The sequence below is a fragment of the Pleurodeles waltl genome, chromosome 9, assembly GCF_031143425.1.
Source record: "Pleurodeles waltl isolate 20211129_DDA chromosome 9, aPleWal1.hap1.20221129, whole genome shotgun sequence".
Classification (NCBI taxonomy): Eukaryota; Metazoa; Chordata; class Amphibia; order Caudata; family Salamandridae; genus Pleurodeles; species Pleurodeles waltl.
Genome location: NC_090448.1, coordinates 994,942,251 through 994,963,706, shown reverse-complemented (window position 1 = coordinate 994,963,706; position 21,456 = coordinate 994,942,251). Strand labels below are relative to the sequence as shown.

Below are 21,456 nucleotides of genomic sequence, written 5' to 3'. Positions count from 1 at the left end.
CTAGTAGAATTCACTGATGTCGTCCTACTCAGGTAATCCAGTGACTTTCTCTATCCTCATTGGATGAACTTCTGCCAGCCTGATTTGTCTGCCTAGAGCCCATTCCCATAGGTGTAGGGCTTCAAGGCACAATGGGAAAGTACTCACATACTGCAGCTGCCTGATGTACCTCGTTGCTGTGGAGTCGCCCGTTAAGAATCTGACCAGACCACTGTGCAGTAGAAGCAGAAAGGATTACGCAGTCATTCAAATCACACTTAATTAGAGAACATTTATGTGTGGCCTCCTCTCTGGAAAAAAATAAACCATTTTGCAAACCCTCTTGTAAGTAAGCCTCGAGTATTTCACTCTCTGTATCAGTGAAGGAATAAATACAGGGAGTGCAGAATTATTAGGCAAGTTGTATTTTTGAGAAGTAGTTTTTAGTTTGTTTTTAGTTTTAGCTATGTTAGGGGGATATCTGTGTGTGCAGGTGACTATTACTGTGCATAATTATTAGGCAACTTAACAAAAAAAAATATATACCCATTTCAATTATTTATTATTACCAGTGAAACCAATATAACATCTCAACATTCACAAATATACATTTCTGACATTCAAAAACAAAACAAAAACAAATCAGTGACCAATATAGCCACCTTTCTTTGCAAGGACACTCAAAAGCCTGCCATCCATGGATTCTGTCAGTGTTTTGATCTGTTCACCATCAACATTGCGTGCAGCAGCAACCACAGCCTCCCAGACACTGTTCAGAGAGGTGTACTGTTTTCCCTCCTTGTAAATCTCACATTTGATGATGGACCACAGGTTCTCAATGGGGTTCAGATCAGGTGAACAAGGAGGCCATGTCATTAGATTTCCTTCTTTTATACCCTTTCTTGCCAGCCACGCTGTGGAGTACTTGGACGCGTGTGATGGAGCATTGTCCTGCATGAAAATCATGTTTTTCTTGAAGGATGCAGACTTCTTCCTGTACCACTGCTTGAAGAAGGTGTCTTCCAGGAACTGGCAGTAGGACTGGGAGTTGAGCTTGACTCCATCCTCAACCCAAAAAGGCCCCACAAGCTCATCTTTGATGATACCAGCCCAAACCAGTACTCCACCTCCACCTTGCTGGCGTCTGAGTCGGACTGGAGCTCTCTGCCCTTTACCAATCCAGCCACGGGCCCATCCATCTGGCCCATCAAGACTCACTCTCATTTCATCAGTCCATAAAACCTTAGAAAAATCAGTCTTGAGATATTTCTTGGCCCAGTCTTGACGTTTCAGCTTGTGTGTCTTGTTCAGTGGTGGTCGTCTTTCAGCCTTTCTTACCTTGGCCATGTCTCTGAGTATTGCACACCTTGTGCTTTTGGGCACTCCAGTGATGTTGCAGCTCTGAAATATGGCCAAACTGGTGGCAAGTGGCATCGTGGCAGCTGCACGCTTGACTTTTCTCAGTTCATGGGCAGTTATTTTGCGCCTTGGTTTTTCCACACGCTTCTTGCGACCCTGTTGACTATTTTGAATGAAACGCTTGATTGTTCGATGATCACGCTTCAGAAGCTTTGCAATTTTAAGAGTGCTGCATCCCTCTGCAAGATATCTCAATATTTTTGACTTTTCTGAGCCTGTCAAGTCCTTCTTTTGACCCATTTTTCCAAAGGAAAGGAAGTTGCCTAATAATTATGCACACCTGATATAGGGTGTTGATGTCATTAGACCACACCCCTTCTCATTACAGAGATGCACATCACCTAATATGCTTAATTGGTAGTAGGCTTTCGAGCCTATACAGCTTGGAGTAAGACAACATGCATAAAGAGGATGATGTGGTCAAAATACTCATTTGCCTAATAATTCTGCACTCCCTGTATGTCAAAAGAGATTAATTTGATAAAGTGTATTCAAAATCCCTGAGGGGAACTGTGGAAACTTTAGGCTTAGCAAAGACTGCAGAAAAACACGGTACTGTAGCACCACTGATTATAAATTAGATATTATTCAATTGGATGCTGAATTCTTTTTCTCATCATTCAGAAACCAAGAACATTCTGAATCAATGCGATGATCATGACAACACAGACATTTTTTGTAGTTTGAGTTGACCACTTCAAATATGGCGTGTGCCTTTATATACAAGGATTGTAAAAAGTACAACGTAATTAGAGGCGGCAACAGTGTCAAATGATAACTTTACCTACAACACTTAGTAGTTGAGAAAATTATTATCACAATGGTTCATCTGTGATCCAGTATAAGGAAGTCAATGTTTCTGTAGCTTCTTCTCAAGAGGTGATTGAACTCTGCCAACTTTTCTCGGAGGCCATTAAGCAGAGGATTGAGTGCACCCTTACACCAGTGTTCCTTTTCACTTTTAGTCAAATGATTCTTCACAATTCCTACTTGCAAAGACTACTCTTGAAACTAGGCTCCACTGAAAGCTGTGATCCAACAAATAAAGAGACCTTTGGATCCGTTGAAAACTTCATTGGAACTTACTTCATCTCACTTGTAAGGTAGGTGTAATTAGCAGCAGTAAATGGATTAGATCAGAAAATGAAGCAGCATGGCGTGAACAAACCAATTAATTTTTTATTCATTCTTTCAAACCAAGCTGAAAATGTAATCTCAGTTCTTTTAACCTCAGTAGTTTCATCTGTTAACTGACGGAAACAAGCCACACGTCATAAAATTCATTGCTTCCTTGTTGAGTATCACACATTGCTTCCTAATCTGAATATTCCAAATAGAGGCTTTCAAATATCTTCTTATATGCTAATAATTAAAAGGAGTCAAAAGACTCGAAGAAAGATCTGAGTTGGTGTTAAAGGAATGCAGATCCAGTAAGGCATTCAATCAGGTAACCCTTCACGGCTTGGTCATGACTACTCTGTGAAGGGCGAAAATCAAAATAACACTAGAAGCACATGCAGTAGTTATTTTAGCTTCATAATATCCCTATAAATTGCGGTAAAGTTGAATGGAATTCCAGGACATCGTAAGATTGTAAGACCAAGATCATTTTTAGTGCCAAAATCTCAAGGCTCAATTGCTGTAATGCTTGAGATGGGTCATGCAAAGGATCCACACATCAGTTACAAAAATTAAGGGGTTATTTGTGTTGGTGTCCGCTGGACACTGAGGTCTGCTGAATCTCTGTCTTGATTGCCCAAGTAAAGGACAGCTCCTCCTTGTAAGCAAGATGTCAACCTGCACAAGTTAATATATGTGAAGGGTGACAAGTGTTTGTTTAAGAGGGTCAGATCTAGGAGGAAAAAAAATCATGTAGATTTAAAAAAACCTCCTTGGCAATCTTGTGAAGCTGAAGATTGGTAATGAGGAGATTAGCAAGACACCAAACTCCTCCTGACATCTGGAAGGAGAAAATAACTGGGCAATGGTATGTTTGAGAAGAGTCCACAAAGTTACAACTGCAAGAAGTAAACATCTGAGGCAAGGTAGGTAGCGATGGTGCGATGAACATGACAAAAAGTCTGGACAAATGCACTGCTACGCACCTTTAAATTGGAAATTCCTCTATATACGTGGTACTAACAGGAACTGAAGTCACTGGAAACGATTCTGGCCCACCTTGGATTGACAGCCTCTTTTACCCTCCTATGGGCAAACCACCATCTTGGAGAAGCTTCTTCACAATCTTTTCTGAGAATCATCGCATTCACATGGTAAACAAAGAAGTCCAAGTTGTACACCATTCGCCCAGCGCTGCATTCCATTATTTTGCTCTTACCATCGATGCCCAGTACTCCAGACAGCTTGCAGGGCCTCCCCTTCAGTGGCTGCAAATACGGAGACACCAGGACGATTCAGGTGGTGGAAGCGTAAAACGCTGCATCGCTGAGCACACATCCCGACAATGTGAGCAGGGTTCTTTCCTCTTTGGCCCATGCAGGCCCTCTGGTAAGCTCTAGTTTGAGTGCTCACCACAGATAAGTCAAGCTTGCAGAAAATTGACCTAAGGGATCAGTTGTAGGGCCATGACTGGCTCTGAAAAATAAGAGAAAGTAGCCTTCTTTACCTATCACAAAGCATGTCATCCTTCTTGTATTTTTAGGCCTCCGCTAAGGAGGAGATCTCGACCTGGCTCTTTTGACTGACCTCAACCTAGAATTGGCACAAGAAGGGTAACTTGTTCAGCTTCGTCTGCCTCCCCCCCAAGTAATCTAAGGTGCATCCTCTTACATAAGTCACAAGAGGAAGGTCATTGACTTTACCCATGCGCTAAAGGTATATGACAGGTGAGGTTGACTGACCGACATCTTCCTCCTACATGTCTTGCGTGGCTTGAAGCTCAAAAACATTGGTGAACATAGGGCACTGAATTAACCAGCAGAAATATTAACAAAACTTGTTGAAAAAATGGACCCGATGTTACTGGTGCACATGGCTCCTGTCGTGACAGTTAACACATCACTTCAGGTGAAGTTGTGAGCCACTACTGACAAAGCCGGAGATGGTGAGTGCTAGAAAAAGTTAGATCCCATCCGGCACATGGGAATGGGAAGATGAGAGTATTCTGCATTTTAAGTTGTGTGTTGCTCTACGGGGTTATTTTGGAGAAATAGCTGAACATTTATGTGGCAATCATTCTGGTCTTTCATGCAGGATAAAAAAAGATGCGCTTTCTCGCACGGTCTCTCCCTTGCCACCATTCAGAGTGACTATGCCCCCCTTTATTTGTCCCCTAATCGGCTTCCCCTTTCCACCACAAGTTGCTAAATATGAAACAGAGTTTTGTGGTGAGACCATGAATGTAATAGTTATTTCTCAGTCCAATGCTAGCAAAAATGCAATGATGTGATACTGGTGAGTCCCACAACATTGTATCTTGCGAGGTATCCTTCCCTGTAAACACTCCTGTAACAGCTGAACATTATGTGCGCCTCACAGTGGCGGCTGGTGACATTTCAAAGTAGTGGGGCATACAAGTTGGGGATGACTTTTACGTAGCAAGGGAGCGAGCTTGACTGAAAAACGGACACAGTTAGAAGTAGTCCTACCCTTGAGAAAATTTTGAAAAAAAATAGAAGCAAGTGGCGTATTTTAAAACTAATTTATTAAAGTATTTTAAGAGAAAGAAAGGTGTAGAAAGCAATTCTGAATGTGAAGTCTTGATATATTTAGAAACTTTGAAGATCACCCCATGGCTTAGTGCATTAAATACATTCAACGGTTATTTACGCATGCAAATTTCAACAGCGCAAGAAGTAAAAATGTTAATTATTTTACCTACATGCACTGCGGTCTCTGCACTGCATCTGGTTCGTGACCTACTGCCCAGGTCTAGATGAACCTACCCAGCCCAACTGCCCTTCACCAACTCATGAAATCCTGATTGTCAGCCGTGCTTGATAAGTGATTGACTCAGCTATTGACTCAGGACTGTGGCAGGGGTGTGAGTGGCGGACTCCTTCCAGGCCCCCCCCACGGCCTGACGTGGGAGCGACGCGCTTTCCTGTATGCCCGTCACCATTTTACACCAGCAGGCCCTGGGCGAAACAAACATCGGCATACCTTATAAACCCGAGCCCGTACCTCAGGGTGTTCTTTCTTGCAGTTTTATACAGCGCAAATTCGGCCCAGGAGCATCGGAGCGCTTTACAAGAGCACCAGTTACATTCCATTTGCAGACTCTTCTTTAACTCTGAAAACTACTGGCAGCAAACAGTGCGAGGGCCACATCCAACTGCAAAAAAAAACATATCTTTCAAACTGCGATCTACAATGGGCTCCGGCAGCCAATGCACCTTGGCAGATGGAGTTATGTAATGTTATTTTAGGTCATTTTGAAAAGGGAGCTGTGCCGAGCATAGCTGGGCAATCATGTCCGCCCCGTAGTGGCTGCCCGGAGACCACTGTGTGTGCACCACGGATGCAGCGTGGCTTCTTGCGGCAGCTAGAGAATGGAGCCCACTCTTGTAATCACCCCGATTTCCCTGTGGACAGGTTCGTGCACAACCTCTAGTGATGGAAGTTGTTTCCACTAACCCGACTGAGCCTACGGAAGGGACCATAACCAGGAAATTGCAAACACGCAGCATCGCTTCTCTCTGAGTACAGGCTCAGCTCTGCCAAGGCACTTCAATGCCAAGGTGCAGGGGCCTCTGATATTCAGTACCGGGGGTCCATACACAGCTCTGAAAACGCACATCAATGCTATGCTGCAACAGACTCTGCTCGTGTACCACGGTCCACAGCAGCATTAACACTTTCTGTCCCCCCACTAATACCCACACGTGGCTCCCCTGATGCCCCTCAATGCTGAGTGTTACCGCTGTGTTGTAGACATAGCTTTGCCACAGTTCCCCAATACGGAACCGGAACAAACCCTGGTGTAACTAATTGTATCTACAGAGAGCTCTGCTGATGTACCTCAGTGCTTAACAGCCGCTACTACTCTACTGGGCATCACTCACAGCTCTGCCATGCACATCCAACAGTCGCCTCAGCATCCCCTGTTCCAGTACTGACTCTTGCGCACAGCTCTGCCAGGGCACCTCAGGGTTGGTTTCATGTGGGTACTGGGACCCGGACAGCTCTGACAAGGCCACTCAGTCCTAGCCGTCATCACTTGAATCTGTTTTCAGCAAAAGCACATAATATCTAATCCTATACGAACTTCTTTCATCAATGTTTGTAAAGCGCTCCGAAGGTATGAAGTCGGAGCTGTTAAAAACAACAACAAAAAAAGAAATAGGAAAAAGTCCCAGAAAAACAGCATGCCGACAGCCAGATAACGCCCCCCAAAAATAAATAAAATAAAAATAAAACGTACCTTTTTTTCCCCATGCCGTGACGTTCCATCCGCTCTGCTCCGTCCTTGCAGGCACAGGCTCACAGCCTTCCCTGTGGCCAATCCTGACGCTGCTCAGAGCAGCGTTAGGATTGGCTGGGAGCGCCCAACCAGACTGGGAGCCTGTGCCTGCTCTCTCAAGCCTGGCAATACAGTGCCGGGCTGCAGACAGCCTACTGCGCATGTGCAAGAAGGCTGGCCAAACATACATGCGCACTGAGGGGGAGTGCACTCTCCCTCCATTCCCTTCACGCCTGTGGCCCGGCCCACTCTTATAGTAAAAACATAATAGAGTTTCTTATGTTTTTACTATAAAAGTTTTGCAGCTACTACTGGTGGCGGGTGGGGGCGACGCTCCTCCGCCCTAGTGGAGAAGCCACCCCTGGCGTCTCAAACATATGTTATTTCAGACAACCGAGTCAAACGAGGCATCTAGCCTTCTGACTACTAATTTGTGTAAACCAGGCAAACCATCTGCCCAAGGCTTTCCAATAATTAATGGCAATTCTCTCCACCAACGCTCGATAATTTGCTTCTTTTCGGTTTCTAATCCTATCACCCAGTAACTTGATTTTCTAAGATAGTTTTGAACAGTTTTAGCTACAGTTTTTCTTAAGGCTTTAGTCCTTCTAGGGCAACATGGATTTTGGCAGTTACGGAAAAACACATTATTGATTCAGTTCTGTCACACTGGGATCAGTGGTTAGTCTCTTGAAGCTCCCTTTGCTGTCTATGGTGATGAGCATACGTGTCAATTTACTGTCATTTGGAAGAGTCCGTGGTGTGTATTCTTGACACACGTCATAGTCTGCTGGGCTGTATTTACTTAGCTGGTTTCATAAGGGATGTTTGTTTTAGAGGATAACAACAATAACACATTTTATGTAGCGCTACATACTGCCATTCTCCTCTTCCTAGGCACTCTACATAACAAATGGGACTTTTACCCTATGTACTGCACTCAATTTACGCACCTCCGAAGGATGGAAGGCTGAGTCCACCTTGCTGGGATTAAAGTTCAGAACTCTGCCTTTGTCAGTAGTGAAGTGTTTGGCTCACTGAGCCATCCTCTCGGCTAGTGCATGCCAGGATAGTGGTATGATGGCCCCGTCACATAATCGCTTTATAGCCCGACAGTGTTGTTATAAACAGCAGTTGCCATAAACATTGGAAAGCTTTGCTAATTGGCAACGTGCAGTGCCTTATGGCACAACTTATCCACTGGTGGCCATCTCTTGTGCCCTCCCACCTTCTTGCTATATTAACTCTATTATTGATGCCTTTGCATTAGTCCAAGATAAGAATAACTACACTGTGCACAGAACAGCCTTCTCGATTGTACTCGGTTGCTGTTGTCATTTCAATAGCTAGTGTTATGTGTGAATGACAGCGGTAAACCATCTCTTTTAATGTTTTGTGTCACATAATTGTACATCTTTAGGACATAGGCTTTTTGCCACAGGGCACTTATACATTGACCTTACAGCAAGAAGAGGTTAACTAACCCAGCCCATGCCATCCACAAATGTTCACTTGGACATGCCTGTGTTTGTGCTGGCAGGACCTGCTGCCAACGCAAATATTTGTTTTAAGTTATTACTATCTACTCATCAATTGATGAACTGCGTAACTAGCACATGATGGAAAGGAAAGCGAGTTCTCGACTACAGTGTTTCAAATTGTTGAAAATATTAAGGGTGCTGGGTCACGAGGCATATGGTCTAATTCGCTGTCTCCCAAATGTCCCAAAAAATCAGAGATCTAAGTAAGTTGGCCTGGAATCTAATAAAGGGCTGCAAATAGATTTTTTTGTAATGACTGACAGCAATGGTCAGGAACTTGTACAGATTTCTAGCTAGCAAATTTATGTTACACTTCACAATACAACTAGCAGTGGTTTAACTAGCATTCTTAGATTTATGAAGAATCATGGCAAAATCCTGTTAACGAAGACGCTGCTTAAATTCCTACCCTTATAACCTCTTCAAATGATTTATCTTCTATTGTTAACAATAATTAAATCAACTTTACCATTCGTTTAGTAATGCAGAGGGTCTCTTTCCTGTAATTGGTTCTGAAATTAAATTTGACTATCTTTTTAACTGAAAGGATATTTTGTCGATACTACCCACTTTTATGTTCAGTGCACCGAAACAGGTCGATTGTTATTGAAATATGTTATCCGCATTAACAGTTGTTCAATCAAATGTGATAAGCTTCTAGAAAAAAAAAACTTTTTCGAGCAACTTACAGGAACAAATGCCAACATTAATTCACCAAATGTTGCCCTGTTTCAAAAAGTGTCACCAGAAAACCATGAACCACCAGTACCACTGGAATCATTTAACATACTCCAATGAAGTCAGGTTCTCTTGACCACAAAGGTGATTGAGCGCCGCTTAGAAACACGTGGAGAAGTAAAGGGCTATGCAAGTGAAAGAAATTATTTTAAAGGGACCACATTTGATGCCTCAAGTGAACAGTAGATCAAAATGCGTCCGTAATGATACTGTATGGTTACTAGAAGTCCTGCACCAGCTCTTTGACAAAGTCAAAGATTCAAAAGGATTCCAGGAGAACCAGCTGCGCTGTGTGGACGGGTGTGGCTCCTTGGCTGAGGCTATATGAACGTGATACAGACTGACCTTTGCTGGTAGAAATAATGTAAAGTAAATGCTGGTACTAAAAACAGGAAATAAGCAGCCATGAGCTTAGTAAAATGATGCAATGTTTACATTTAAATATAACAACTCGACTATACTCTTTTTCATCACACTTGCCTTGTAACCTAATTCTCTAACATCATGCAGGTAGTTCTGTAAATCAATAACTGAATACAGCTGCTTGAATACACAAGTAACACATTGCTGCTAAGCCAGACCTAAACCGACTCCAAAGGGAGGCAAACGCGCTCGTCTCTACATTGATGCATTGAAGAGTGTTTATAGACGTTGAATGGCCAAGTTGATCTATATATATATGTCTTCCTCGGTGCTAAGTTTAGCCAAACCCTGTAATGGCATTACCATTGTGTTACCATCACTGATGAATTGATAGCTTCTGTCTTGGTGCTCTGAATCAAATTGTGTATGCTGAGTTAAACATATGATTGATTAATAATCACCTCTTCTTGTATTGGTCAGATGTGGTTAGGACAGCACCGGACATTCATTTAGATCAGCGTTAATAGGATAATATGAGGCAGAAGACTAAGCAAGCGCACAAAATTTACGAATGATAAAATATATCTAAGGCTCGATGTTAAACATAAGATCAATTGTGCAAAATTAATAATTATATTCAGGTGTTTAAAGTATTAGCAACGGGATGGTTGTACAAGCAAGGCACTGCATTGTAATCTAGGCCTACTTCCATTTTTAAGCAATGCATAATTTTGGAAATGTTTTTCAGTCAACTCACTTAAACCTGACCTAATATACTTTCTTTGGTGTATACACTTACATATGTATTTTTTTGGAAGGGGGGGATCTAATTGACAACCTGGCTTTGTTACAAAAATACATATTTTTGCATATTAAAAACAATAAAATTGTTAAAAAAAAACAAAAAAAAACGAATTATCTTGCAAACGTCAGGCAAAACTAGTTAAAACTTGATCTGAGTAGTTAAATCACCACTCTCTTCAGTTTACGGAAGCAGACAAACACCATTTCTCGTAACAAGTTCAGGCAGAGAGACCGCTAATAAATATTAACTTTCCTATCCATGTTTTTGGGTGTGTATCTTTCTCAAATTGAAAAGGTTTATTCTTAAATATAGTGAGTAGAAAATATCCTCTTTTCAGAATGGTATAATTAACCTTTAATCAGGCACTACTCAGAGTAAGATCAACTACAGCGTTTTGATGAAGGAATCAGTTTTTGTTTCTCACAGTGTTCAGTTGTGTCCAGTGTAAGCCTTCAACCAAGATGTTACAGAGGCAGCAGCAGAAGAGATCATTCCCCCTGCGCTGCTGCTGGCAATGGGGAGCGTAAGCTGTGCGCTCTCGCTCTGCAATGTTTCCTGAGGCTGGGAAGGTATATCACAGAACCTGGGGCTTGGCAAGTTCTCCCAGTCAGTTCCTAAGTCAGTCTCTTCGTCGCTTACGTACTCATCTCCACTCTCATCGGTATCTCCAGCACCACCGGGATCCACAAACTCCATCGAATCCTCCAGGTCAGCACTGAGCTCAAAAGGACCCGATCTGCAGGAAAATATTCATGCATTCAGACAAAATTAGAGGGAAGATTAGCCACAGATGGCAATTATTCTAGGGACACTCTTGACATAAAGGCAGACGTATAAACACTTATAATCACAGCATTATGCTTTAATTTAGTATTTTAGGTTCTTTAATTTCTGATCGGAACTTCATAATAAAAGAGGATTCATTTTAATGTAATGAATAAATCAAAACATGCAGCCTTAAACATACAGATAAAGTGAGATGTAATTTAAATATGTGTGCCTTACTTTCAAAATGTTCAGACATTTCATAATCTGATAAACGCTCCAACATTATTTGTTCTTTTCTAAACGTTATTTAAGTTCAATCAAATAGATGCTTGCTGGTTGTTCTAGTCACATTAGATTTGTATGGGATAAACTTGGCATTTATTAATAGGTTTCTCTTTGATGTTAGTCTTGCACAATTATTTGCCAAACAATTGGAGCGGGTGATCTCCTACATCTCTAAATCAGTGATGTTCAATGCAAGTCCGAGAGGGTTGTATCCACGCTAGATTTATTTTTCAATACCCACGTAAAGTAAATGTACACACAGCTAATCTAAATTAATGTATTACCACTGCCAATGGTTATCCTGAAAAACTGGTATGAACTCAGAAATGTATCTCAGACATGCTCCCGCTGGCTGCTGCGGTGGTTCAACCCGAGGTGCGTCAGAAATGAGGTGCCAGCAACTCCATGTAAATATAATCTGTGTGCCCTATCTGCATCCAAAAATCGTTCCCACTGTGGCCAAATGCTCATTCTCTCTCCTTCAGCTCTGGCTGCCTCTGTGGCCCCCCCTGCTCCAGACGCCATGCAGGTTGTCCCTCGAGGGACCAGCTGTGCCACTGCATGGGTCCCCATGGGGCTGACTGGACGATCCTGGGGGGTCTTGAGGCTTCCTGAAAAAGGATAGCCATAGACACAAACTAGGACTCACTTGCCCAGCCATCTTGGGGCTTCCTGGAAGACAGTAAGCCACGAACACAGAAAGAGGTCTGGCTTGCACTGCCCTCTCGGGGCTCCTTGGGTGTGAGTAAGCCATGGATACAGAAAGAGGACTGCCTCAATCAGCCATCTTGGGCCTTTCTTGATAACAGAAAGCCAGGGAAACAATAAGAGAACTCATTCAGCCATTCCTTGACAGGGCACAGGTTGTGCCTCAGTTTATCTGACAGAACTGAACTTGTGTGTTTTTGGAATTTGTAATAGGAATGTACATGAATCTGGAACAGTCGTGGTAACTGCAAACAAACTACTTTCCCTCAAAGATCCGGTGTGCTAAAATCCTCGATAGCCATATTACTGAATTCTGAATATCCATTGACACTGTTGGAGAACTACCTTTCTACGAAGATCACCACGTGTCTAAACTACCTCAATAGCCACAAGCTTGATTTTTAAACAGGCTTGATCACTGAATTTTGAACAACCCACAAACCTCAAATCGGCTAATCTCTTTAATCAGCGCCCCTCCTCCTCAGAAAAGTATACCTGTCCCCCAATTCATTCAAGACAAATTCACAAAGGACGCACTTGAAGACCGGAATATATACAGGGAGTGCAGAATTATTAGGCAAATGAGTATTTTGACCACATCATCCTCTTTATGCATGTTGTCTTACTCCAAGCTGTATAGGCTCGAAAGCCTACTACCAATTAAGCATATTAGGTGATGTACATCTCTGTAATGAGAAGGGGTGTGGTCTAATGACATCAACACCCTATATCAGGTGTGCATAATTATTAGGCAACTTCCTTTCCTTTGGCAAAATGGGTCAAAAGAAGGACTTGACAGGCTCAGAAAAGTAAAAAATAGTGAGATATCTTGCAGAGGGATGCAGCACTCTTAAAATTGCAAAGCTTCTGAAGCGTGATCATCGAACAATCAAGCGTTTCATTCAAAATAGTCAACAGGGTCGCAAGAAGCGTGTGGAAAAACCAAGGCGCAAAATAACTGCCCATGAACTGAGAAAAGTCAAGCGTGCAGCTGCCACGATGCCACTTGCCACCAGTTTGGCCATATTTCAGAGCTGCAACATCACTGGAGTGCCCAAAAGCACAAGGTGTGCAATACTCAGAGACATGGCCAAGGTAAGAAAGACTGAAAGACGACCACCACTGAACAAGACACACAAGCTGAAACGTCAAGACTGGGCCAAGAAATATCTCAAGACTGATTTTTCTAAGGTTTTATGGACTGATGAAATGAGAGTGAGTCTTGATGGGCCAGATGGATGGGCCCGTGGCTGGATTGGTAAAGGGCAGAGAGCTCCAGTCCGACTCAGACGCCAGCAAGGTGGAGGTGGAGTACTGGTTTGGGCTGGTATCATCAAAGATGAGCTTGTGGGGCCTTTTCGGGTTGAGGATGGAGTCAAGCTCAACTCCCAGTCCTACTGCCAGTTCCTGGAAGACACCTTCTTCAAGCAGTGGTACAGGAAGAAGTCTGCATCCTTCAAGAAAAACATGATTTTCATGCAGGACAATGCTCCATCACACGCGTCCAAGTACTCCACAGCGTGGCTGGCAAGAAAGGGTATAAAATAAGGAAATCTAATGACATGGCCTCCTTGTTCACCTGATCTGAACCCCATTGAGAACCTGTGGTCCATCATCAAATGTGAGATTTACAAGGAGGGAAAACAGTACACCTCTCTGAACAGTGTCTGGGAGGCTGTGGTTGCTGCTGCACGCAATGTTGATGGTGAACAGATCAAAACACTGACAGAATCCATGGATGGCAGGCTTTTGAGTGTCCTTGCAAAGAAAGGTGGCTATATTGGTCACTGATTTGTTTTTGTTTTGTTTTTGAATGTCAGAAATGTATATTTGTGAATGTTGAGATGTTATATTGGTTTCACTGGTAATAATAAATAATTGAAATGGGTATATATTTTTTTTTGTTAAGTTGCCTAATAATTATGCACAGTAATAGTCACCTGCACACACAGATATCCCCCTAACATAGCTAAAACTAAAAACAAACTAAAAACTACTTCCAAAAATATTCAGCTTTGATATTAATGAGTTTTTTGGGTTCATTGAGAACATGGTTGTTGTTCAATAATAACATTAATCCTCAAAAATACAACTTGCCTAATAATTCTGCACTCCCTGTATAGAGCTACGATAATCCCAGTCAATGTACATCACTTGATGATTTCCCTGTAAAGGAAAGGCCTCCCACTCCGCAGAGACTTTCCACTGTGGCTCAATCCACTAATCCTCTTGAAAACTATCAAATTGGCCCTAAATCATGCAAACAAAAATTCCTCCCAATCTCTGCATGAATGTTTCAAAGAACTTAAAACACAAAATCATGAGAGAACTACTGGTAACTGACCAATTGCACTGTGGTCATAAAGGATGCCTAAAAGCAAACCTCCTGTTCGTCACCCCCGATACCTAACTCTGGGAAGAAATTCCATCCAATGAAATGCTAATAGTAGAAGGGAAAAAAATTTCACATGGAAAAAAAATGTTATTTCCCCTTCAGCAGCGGAACGATGTCAATCTCAATCTTGAACAAGGGCAAGCTAACGATTAATCCACGGATGATGTCATGGCACTCATTAACTACAAATGTAATTCAATCCTACACTCCCTTACTGGCCTCTTCACCCCTTCCCTCCCCTCAGAGAATTCAGCCATCCTTCCATCGCCTTCTCCTCAGTCTACCCTTACTACCTCTCCCAATTCCCCCCAACCAGTACTCCTCTTTATGTCTAACAGCTGCTCTAAAAGGCACTCAAACATTTCCTTCTTCCGACCTGTCATGCCTTCCTTTTTCCTTCTGTGATCCTCTACAGAGCAACTCACAAGGACTCCACCCTCTTCTCCATCATTCTTCAACAGACCATACTTTCCATCCCAAAGACTCTTCCATCGTGTCTTCCTTAGCAAGATAAACGTTCAAAGATCAAGCCCACACAACTCCAAGCAAAGAAATATATCCACCCTCATCTCTAACTAGAATTATTTTCAGCTACTGAACTTTTACTCTGTCAATTAAACTGCACCAACTTTTCCACTGCTCTTAAGACACTCTAGCACAGATCTAGCCCCAAGAACTCCAAGCAAAGTACTTTGCCCTCCTTCCAATATACTGGAATCCCCCTTTGCCTTGTTCTCTCATCCTAAGTGGACTTACAAAACAAGTAATGCTTAACCCGGTCACTCAGAATCTCCCTGCCATGCAAGTAGTCCCAGCCCCCCATAAACAGAACGCCCATCTTGACAAAATTGACTCTCTTCTATCAAGCTACCCTCAACCATTTTTTGAACCAGTGCCGTGAAGTCCTTTGAATTTAAACTCAGTTCTCACCTGCTCTCTCAGATCTTCTCCAATCCTTCTGGTAGATATCAAGAAGCCCTCTCCCAACCCAATAAAACTACATGCCCCAATATCGCTACTGCTAAGGATGATATCAACTCCCTGAATCGTTTTGCAAAACTCCCCCACCTCCTGTCAACTATTGACTCAGAACCTCACCCATTCAGTAGGGGGGAGGCGAAGATGGCCACCACTGTGTGAGGCTCTGCCGAACGGAGGCAGAATATCATTATTTATCAGACTTAAACAAGCAGCATCGGTACCTGCCGACTAAAATGCTCATGCCCGCCATCAATACATTAGTACAATCAGATGATGCATCCAATTAGTATACAGAACCAGGATAGTTCAAAGTATTTTTTTATTTCAAGACAAGCTGACAGCCAATACGTGTATAGCCAAACAGTCTGGGGTACTGCGTTCACTGCGAGGTGACTTGACACGCCTTGAGGCTGAGATCGGGGCATTAAAGCTCCAATTCAAAAGTGAATCCACACTAGCTAGCATTCGAGGCAAACGAAGACAGTGCACAGAGGGAAACATTATCTAAGCAAGGAGATACATGCCCGGCGAAACGGTAAATTTAGGTGATATAGCAGGCAAAACACCTGCAAACATGTTGCGTAAATCCTGGGTCAATGACAACATCGTGGAGCTGAGAACCGAGTGTGACAAAGGGCTATTACTGACTGCAGCAGTGCAGAGGGAAATTATTTATTTTTACTCCTCACTGTTCCAGACAGCTCAGTCAACTGGGCCCCCAGACCTCGACGACTCCTTCAACTCGTTGCAACACCTCAAACTAGAGGATGGGCACTATAGGTTCCTAGATGAGCCGTTCACAGTAGAAAAAGTTATACAAATGATCAGTGCTCTTCCAGGAGATAGAACCCTGGGTCTAGACAGACTCACTGCTGCTTTTTTTTTTTTTTTTTACAAAGAGTTTACTCCCCTCCTAGCCTCCCACCCTTTGCCATGTACAAGGAGTCTCTGACGTGAGGTATATTACAAAACCATCCTTACGTGAGGCACTGATCATCACCATATTAAAACCAGACAAGGATCCACAGCAATGTGAATCCTATAGACCGTTTTCCATGATTAACATGGATAACAAAATCCTTGATAAGTTGATCGCCTCCCGGCTGCTCCCAGTTATTGTCAGACCAGATCAGTCGGATTCGTTCCTGGGCGCTCTACGTCTCACAACCTTCGGACCTTTTTGCTTTACAACATACCACTGAGCCCAGCCTCTGTGCAGCCACAATTTTTCTAGATGCTACGTAGGCTTTCGATTTTGTATGAATGGCCATACCTCTTCGAGTTGTTGTTTCGGTCTCAGACTAGATTTCTCAAATTCATCCACCTACTATACGCAGGTCATGTGGTCTGTCTTTACATTAATGGACAGATTAACCCTTATCCCTCTTCTTTTTACTACTGCAATGGAACTGCTTGTGGCCAGACTTTGCCAACACCACTCCCACTGTGGCCTGGCTTTTTTGCCCGTGTTGTTTTGACATCCATGTGTGCGGATGACGTCACCTTATACGTTAAACACCCTTGTGAAAACGTAGATCCCCTGCTTAGGGAATTCACCAGATTTGAAAGACTCTCTGTAATTTCTATAAACTGGACCAAATAACTAATTTGTCCACTCACTGCAGTGACTCAGAAGGTCACTTCGGAGCTTCCTTTGTGTTGAGCAACCGAGCTGGTTAGGTAATTAGGGATCTGGCTGAGCCAGGACTTGGACACCCTATGGAGTGCCAACTATGGCCATCTGATCGATTGCCTGGAGGAGCGTGTGGAGATATGGAAAAATCTCTTGCTTTCCATTGCTGGTAGGCTAGCTATGGCAAAGATGATGATACCACCCACATATTGTACCTGTTCATTCACCTCAAGCTCCTCTTGCCATAGTACTTTCGAAGTTGTGTCCGTTTCCTTCTAATAAAACTTGCGTGTGCTGGGAAGCAACCATGAATTGCCCGGGAGATCCTTACACTCCCATTTGAGCAGGGTGGGCTAGCGGCACCAGGTATGGACCTTTACTACGACAGTGCGCAAGCGCACTTCTCAAACTACTGGCTATGCCTCACCCAAGTTCAGGCACACACAGCCCCCAAACAAGAACATGCAGCTCCGTGCCCCCTTCGATTGGCACTATACCAGACTCTGAGACGCCCCAGAGCCACGTTTGATACTGTGGACTTGGGACAAACTGAGAATTTGATCCTATTTAGCTCATTTGTCCTGCTGATTGGTCACCCCTCCTTATCCTTCACGCACAAGACTGGCAAAGCAACAGATTGCATAGGCTGAACCGCACAACCATGGGCAACATTTATCCAGAGGGCTCCTTTGCCACCTCTAAGCAAGCTCTGCAAGGCCCAGCTATCTCTAGTTTAGACACGTTTACATACTTTGAGCTGAGAGCAGCGATGTTCAGACTCCATGGCTCATTCCCCGCAACACCTCCCCTGTTCAGAGCTCTTGAAGCTTTCTTGACAAATTGGTCTCCATGCAGGCTCACTATGACAATATATTCTGGTATGCAGGATACAGCTCCGGTGAGGGTCCCCAGTGCCTAACAATCATGGGCCGATGCCCTTGATACCCCCATTTCCGTGAAGCAGTGGCACCTATGCTGTGCACAGGCACAAGTTCTATCGCCCAACCAGTGAATGTGCTTAGTGCACTTCAAATACTTGCATATGCTCTATCGCACTCCGGAGCAGCTGCATAAAATGGGTCTTCTGGGGGATAAACGGTGCCCCCGATGCTCAGCGCCACGCGCAGACTTTTTACATTTGGCTTCAGGCTGCCCAGGTGTGAGGATGTTTTGGAACAATGTTTTTGATACTGTTGATAAAATAGTCGATTTCCAGCTGATCCACATGCCCTGGGTTTCACCACTAGGCTAGGCTATGTGAAGGAAGTTCTTCCAGAACGGAGGAAGCTGTTGCTGGCCAAGCGACAAGTGGTGATGCATTGGGTTCTGAAAAAGGCTGCCCGGCTTAAAGATGTGGCACACTGTCAAGTTAACTTAACAGCAATCTGGGAGCTGATGCTAGTGAGGTCACGCCCTAGGGACATCTGGTCCCCCTTGGAGCGCTACCTGTGCACGCAGATGAGTGGTGGAGGGGGGATACAGCCTCTAGAGTGCTGGCAGCGGACTAGGTGAAGTTAGCCTGATGCTGCTGGCCCCCAAGACGATGAAGCTGTAGATAGCCGAGTGTTACTACAAAGTCCTTGTTGCAGCAGGTATTACTACACCAGGAGGACCCTGACCTGCAGTGACCTTGCCGAGTGTCTAATTCCCCTTCCTTTCCCCACTTCGCCTCCCTCCGCTGTACACTCACTGTTCTAAATGGATGAGAACTTTTTCCGCTGAGTGGTACCTGAATTTACGAATTGCTGCAGACACCTGAACATTGCTGATTGGTATACGTAATGTGTACTTAAGAGCCTCTTCTTTTTCCTTCTCTGTATTGTTTTTGAAATATTATTAAAAATAATTTTAAGTAAAAAAAAATATATTGCAGAGAATAGGAACCTTCCCTCCCTGAGACCATCTCACTCTCTTCTGTAGACACCACTCAGCACATGTCCCCCACAGCCTCTTCCAAATGATGATGGCATACCTAAAACCCCAATACTCCCTCTCCCATTAAATAACAGTTGTCACCTTTTTTAGTCCAATATTCAAGACAGACTGGCGTATCACTGCTCATCCATGAAATACCCAAGTGAACTCCTGAAACCTCTTACAAGTCCCCATCATCTTCTCTCCCGCCTGTACATCTGTTCCATTCACTCGCAATTGCCTACTCCACAAATACAGATCAGCAGATAATCACTGCAATGAAACTGAAGATTTGACTCCGTCACACAAACCTAACCTTCTGTTACTGACAGAAACATGGCTCTGACTCCCTCAGCCGGCACTTGACTAACCGATTCCCTCAGGTTTCCTAATCATCTGCCAAAACCGAGATGGAAATTAAGGTGGAGGGGATGCGATCCACAGTTCCTCCAGGAAACCTAGGACCTTTGCTGGCGTCTTTAATCACGTCAGTCAGTCCCTAGTAAGTTCCAAATAACCTCAAAGGTTATGTCCTCAGAAAAATAAAGACACTACCTGCTTGTAGAGAACTACAACATCAAGATAAAAGTTGCAAATTAACGTAATCCACCTAAACACACAAAACACAACCACAATATGCCCTGTCAATGGTTCTTATAACAACTTAAAGAGGATTAGAAAAACCTCACCATAGAATGTATCAGACTCCAAAACCCATGAGGAGAAACTCTGGAAAAAAAACTTCTGAAAAGGATTGATCACAAACTAGTAGCCCCAAACCAAATATTTCCACTTTTGGTCCATTATGGGACAACCTGATAATTTTAGTACCAAAACATGAATGTGGTTTGTGAAGTTATGAATGATCAGATCAGTGTATGGGAGCATGAGGTGTCAATGTACATTTTTACCAGCCTGGGTACCGATTGCACATAATCTTCCTATTGATTTGCTGCAATTTCTAGCGAAGAGTAACTGTTTATGGTCAGCCATTATTTTAGTCTCTGATCCAATGAATGGCAGGAGTCGAGAGAGAGGACGGTCAAATAATCATCTGCCTTGAATACACATATGGGTGCTGTTTCCTGTTTTGAAATTTTTCAGTCTAGCATCATTCTCATAATTCATGACATATTGATGATCTGTCTAAAAAACAGAACTTAGAAGCTCAAGCTCAAGCTCAAAATGAGAGGAAACATGGGTCCACGGGATAGTATGAGGTCTGTGATCATATATACGATTTATTGTAACTACTTTTTCCATAACACTGTGAAGATATTACCCACCACCCACAGGACAATATTCTTGCTTGACATTTAGTGCCTCAATTTGTTTATTTTATACATTGAAAGTCACAAATAAATCTTAAAACTAAGGAATGTAAAACTCACCTGCCCAAGCTTTCAGTATCTGGACTGACCAGGTACATTAGGTTCCTGAGCGTATGCAAGGGATGCAGCAGGTCTAGATTTACATGCTGCATGGAACAAAAGGAAGACAAAGCAGTGCATAAGATTTCAGTTTTTAAAATACTTCAAAAACAGTGAAGGAATTATTTAATACAGACTGAAACAAGCAGTTGTGGATTAAAACGAATAGCACCTCCCTAAATATAAGCTTCCTTTAACCTTTCTTGCATAGATAACTACCCAACCTCACACATTCCCTTCCTTATGAAGATTCTAAGAAAAATTCACTCTACTGCAAACACCCCAGGATTCACATCAGCCGCTCCACAGAATCCATTCTGTATTCCAATCAATGAATTGGCTTTGAAACCAACCTGATATTCATCCTATGACATCCAAACCATATGCGACCACTTGTCCTGCACTATTCGTGCCTTCCTGGACTTGTTTGCTGCTCTCTACACCCTGGACCACTCTGTACTATTAGATAGGCTATATGATGTGGCTGCCATCTCAGGGACTGAGACCTTTTCCATCTTTCCTCCACAAGAGCTCATCCTGTGTCAAAGAAACACTGCTCTTACTCGAAACAGCAAAATAATTAGCATTCCCCAAATCTCCGCCATTACTAACTAAAAATATCAATTTTCTAGAACCATCACCTTCAGCAAAGACATCTTCTAGGTGAAGTCACATGTTGTCCAGCAGCCAGCTATATTGGACACTCAAATTGACCTTTCTAAACCTATTCTTGACTTTAACATCTCGACAAAGAAAGGAATAATGGGTGAAATCCTTATCACTGACACAAAGCACAATTTGAAATAAAATACCACTCTTTCATATCTTTGAATTAGAAGACTCAAAACTGGCTTATCCCCTACACTGAGTGCTTGTGGCGCTGGGAAAGGAAAAATACTGGCAGCATCTCTTCCTTCTTTGGCCAGACACACTAAGAACATTTCCAGTAAACTGGCCTCCTCAAGACATACCTAATCAAACTTTCTTGCTTCTAGCTTCACTCAAGTACCACTGCAAGACTTTTTCTCCGAACTCTCCAGCATCTGTATTACTCAACCATACCTACCTTTTTTAA

At 43.1% G+C, this 21,456-nt stretch overlaps 1 protein-coding gene across 1 annotated transcript in view; it reads right to left on the bottom strand.

Moving 5' to 3' along the window:
- Positions 1-10,597: 10,597 nt before the first annotated feature.
- ATG14 (autophagy related 14) overlaps positions 10,598-21,456 on the bottom strand; it is a 188,446-nt gene continuing 177,587 nt past the window's right edge. The window contains exons 9-10 of the mRNA XM_069208533.1: positions 20,343-20,428; positions 10,598-11,003 (exon numbers count right to left, since the gene is read on the bottom strand). Of these exons, the coding sequence (XP_069064634.1) occupies positions 10,697-11,003; positions 20,343-20,428 (393 nt within the window). The 3' untranslated portion in view covers positions 10,598-10,696. The remainder of the gene's footprint in view (positions 11,004-20,342; positions 20,429-21,456) is intronic.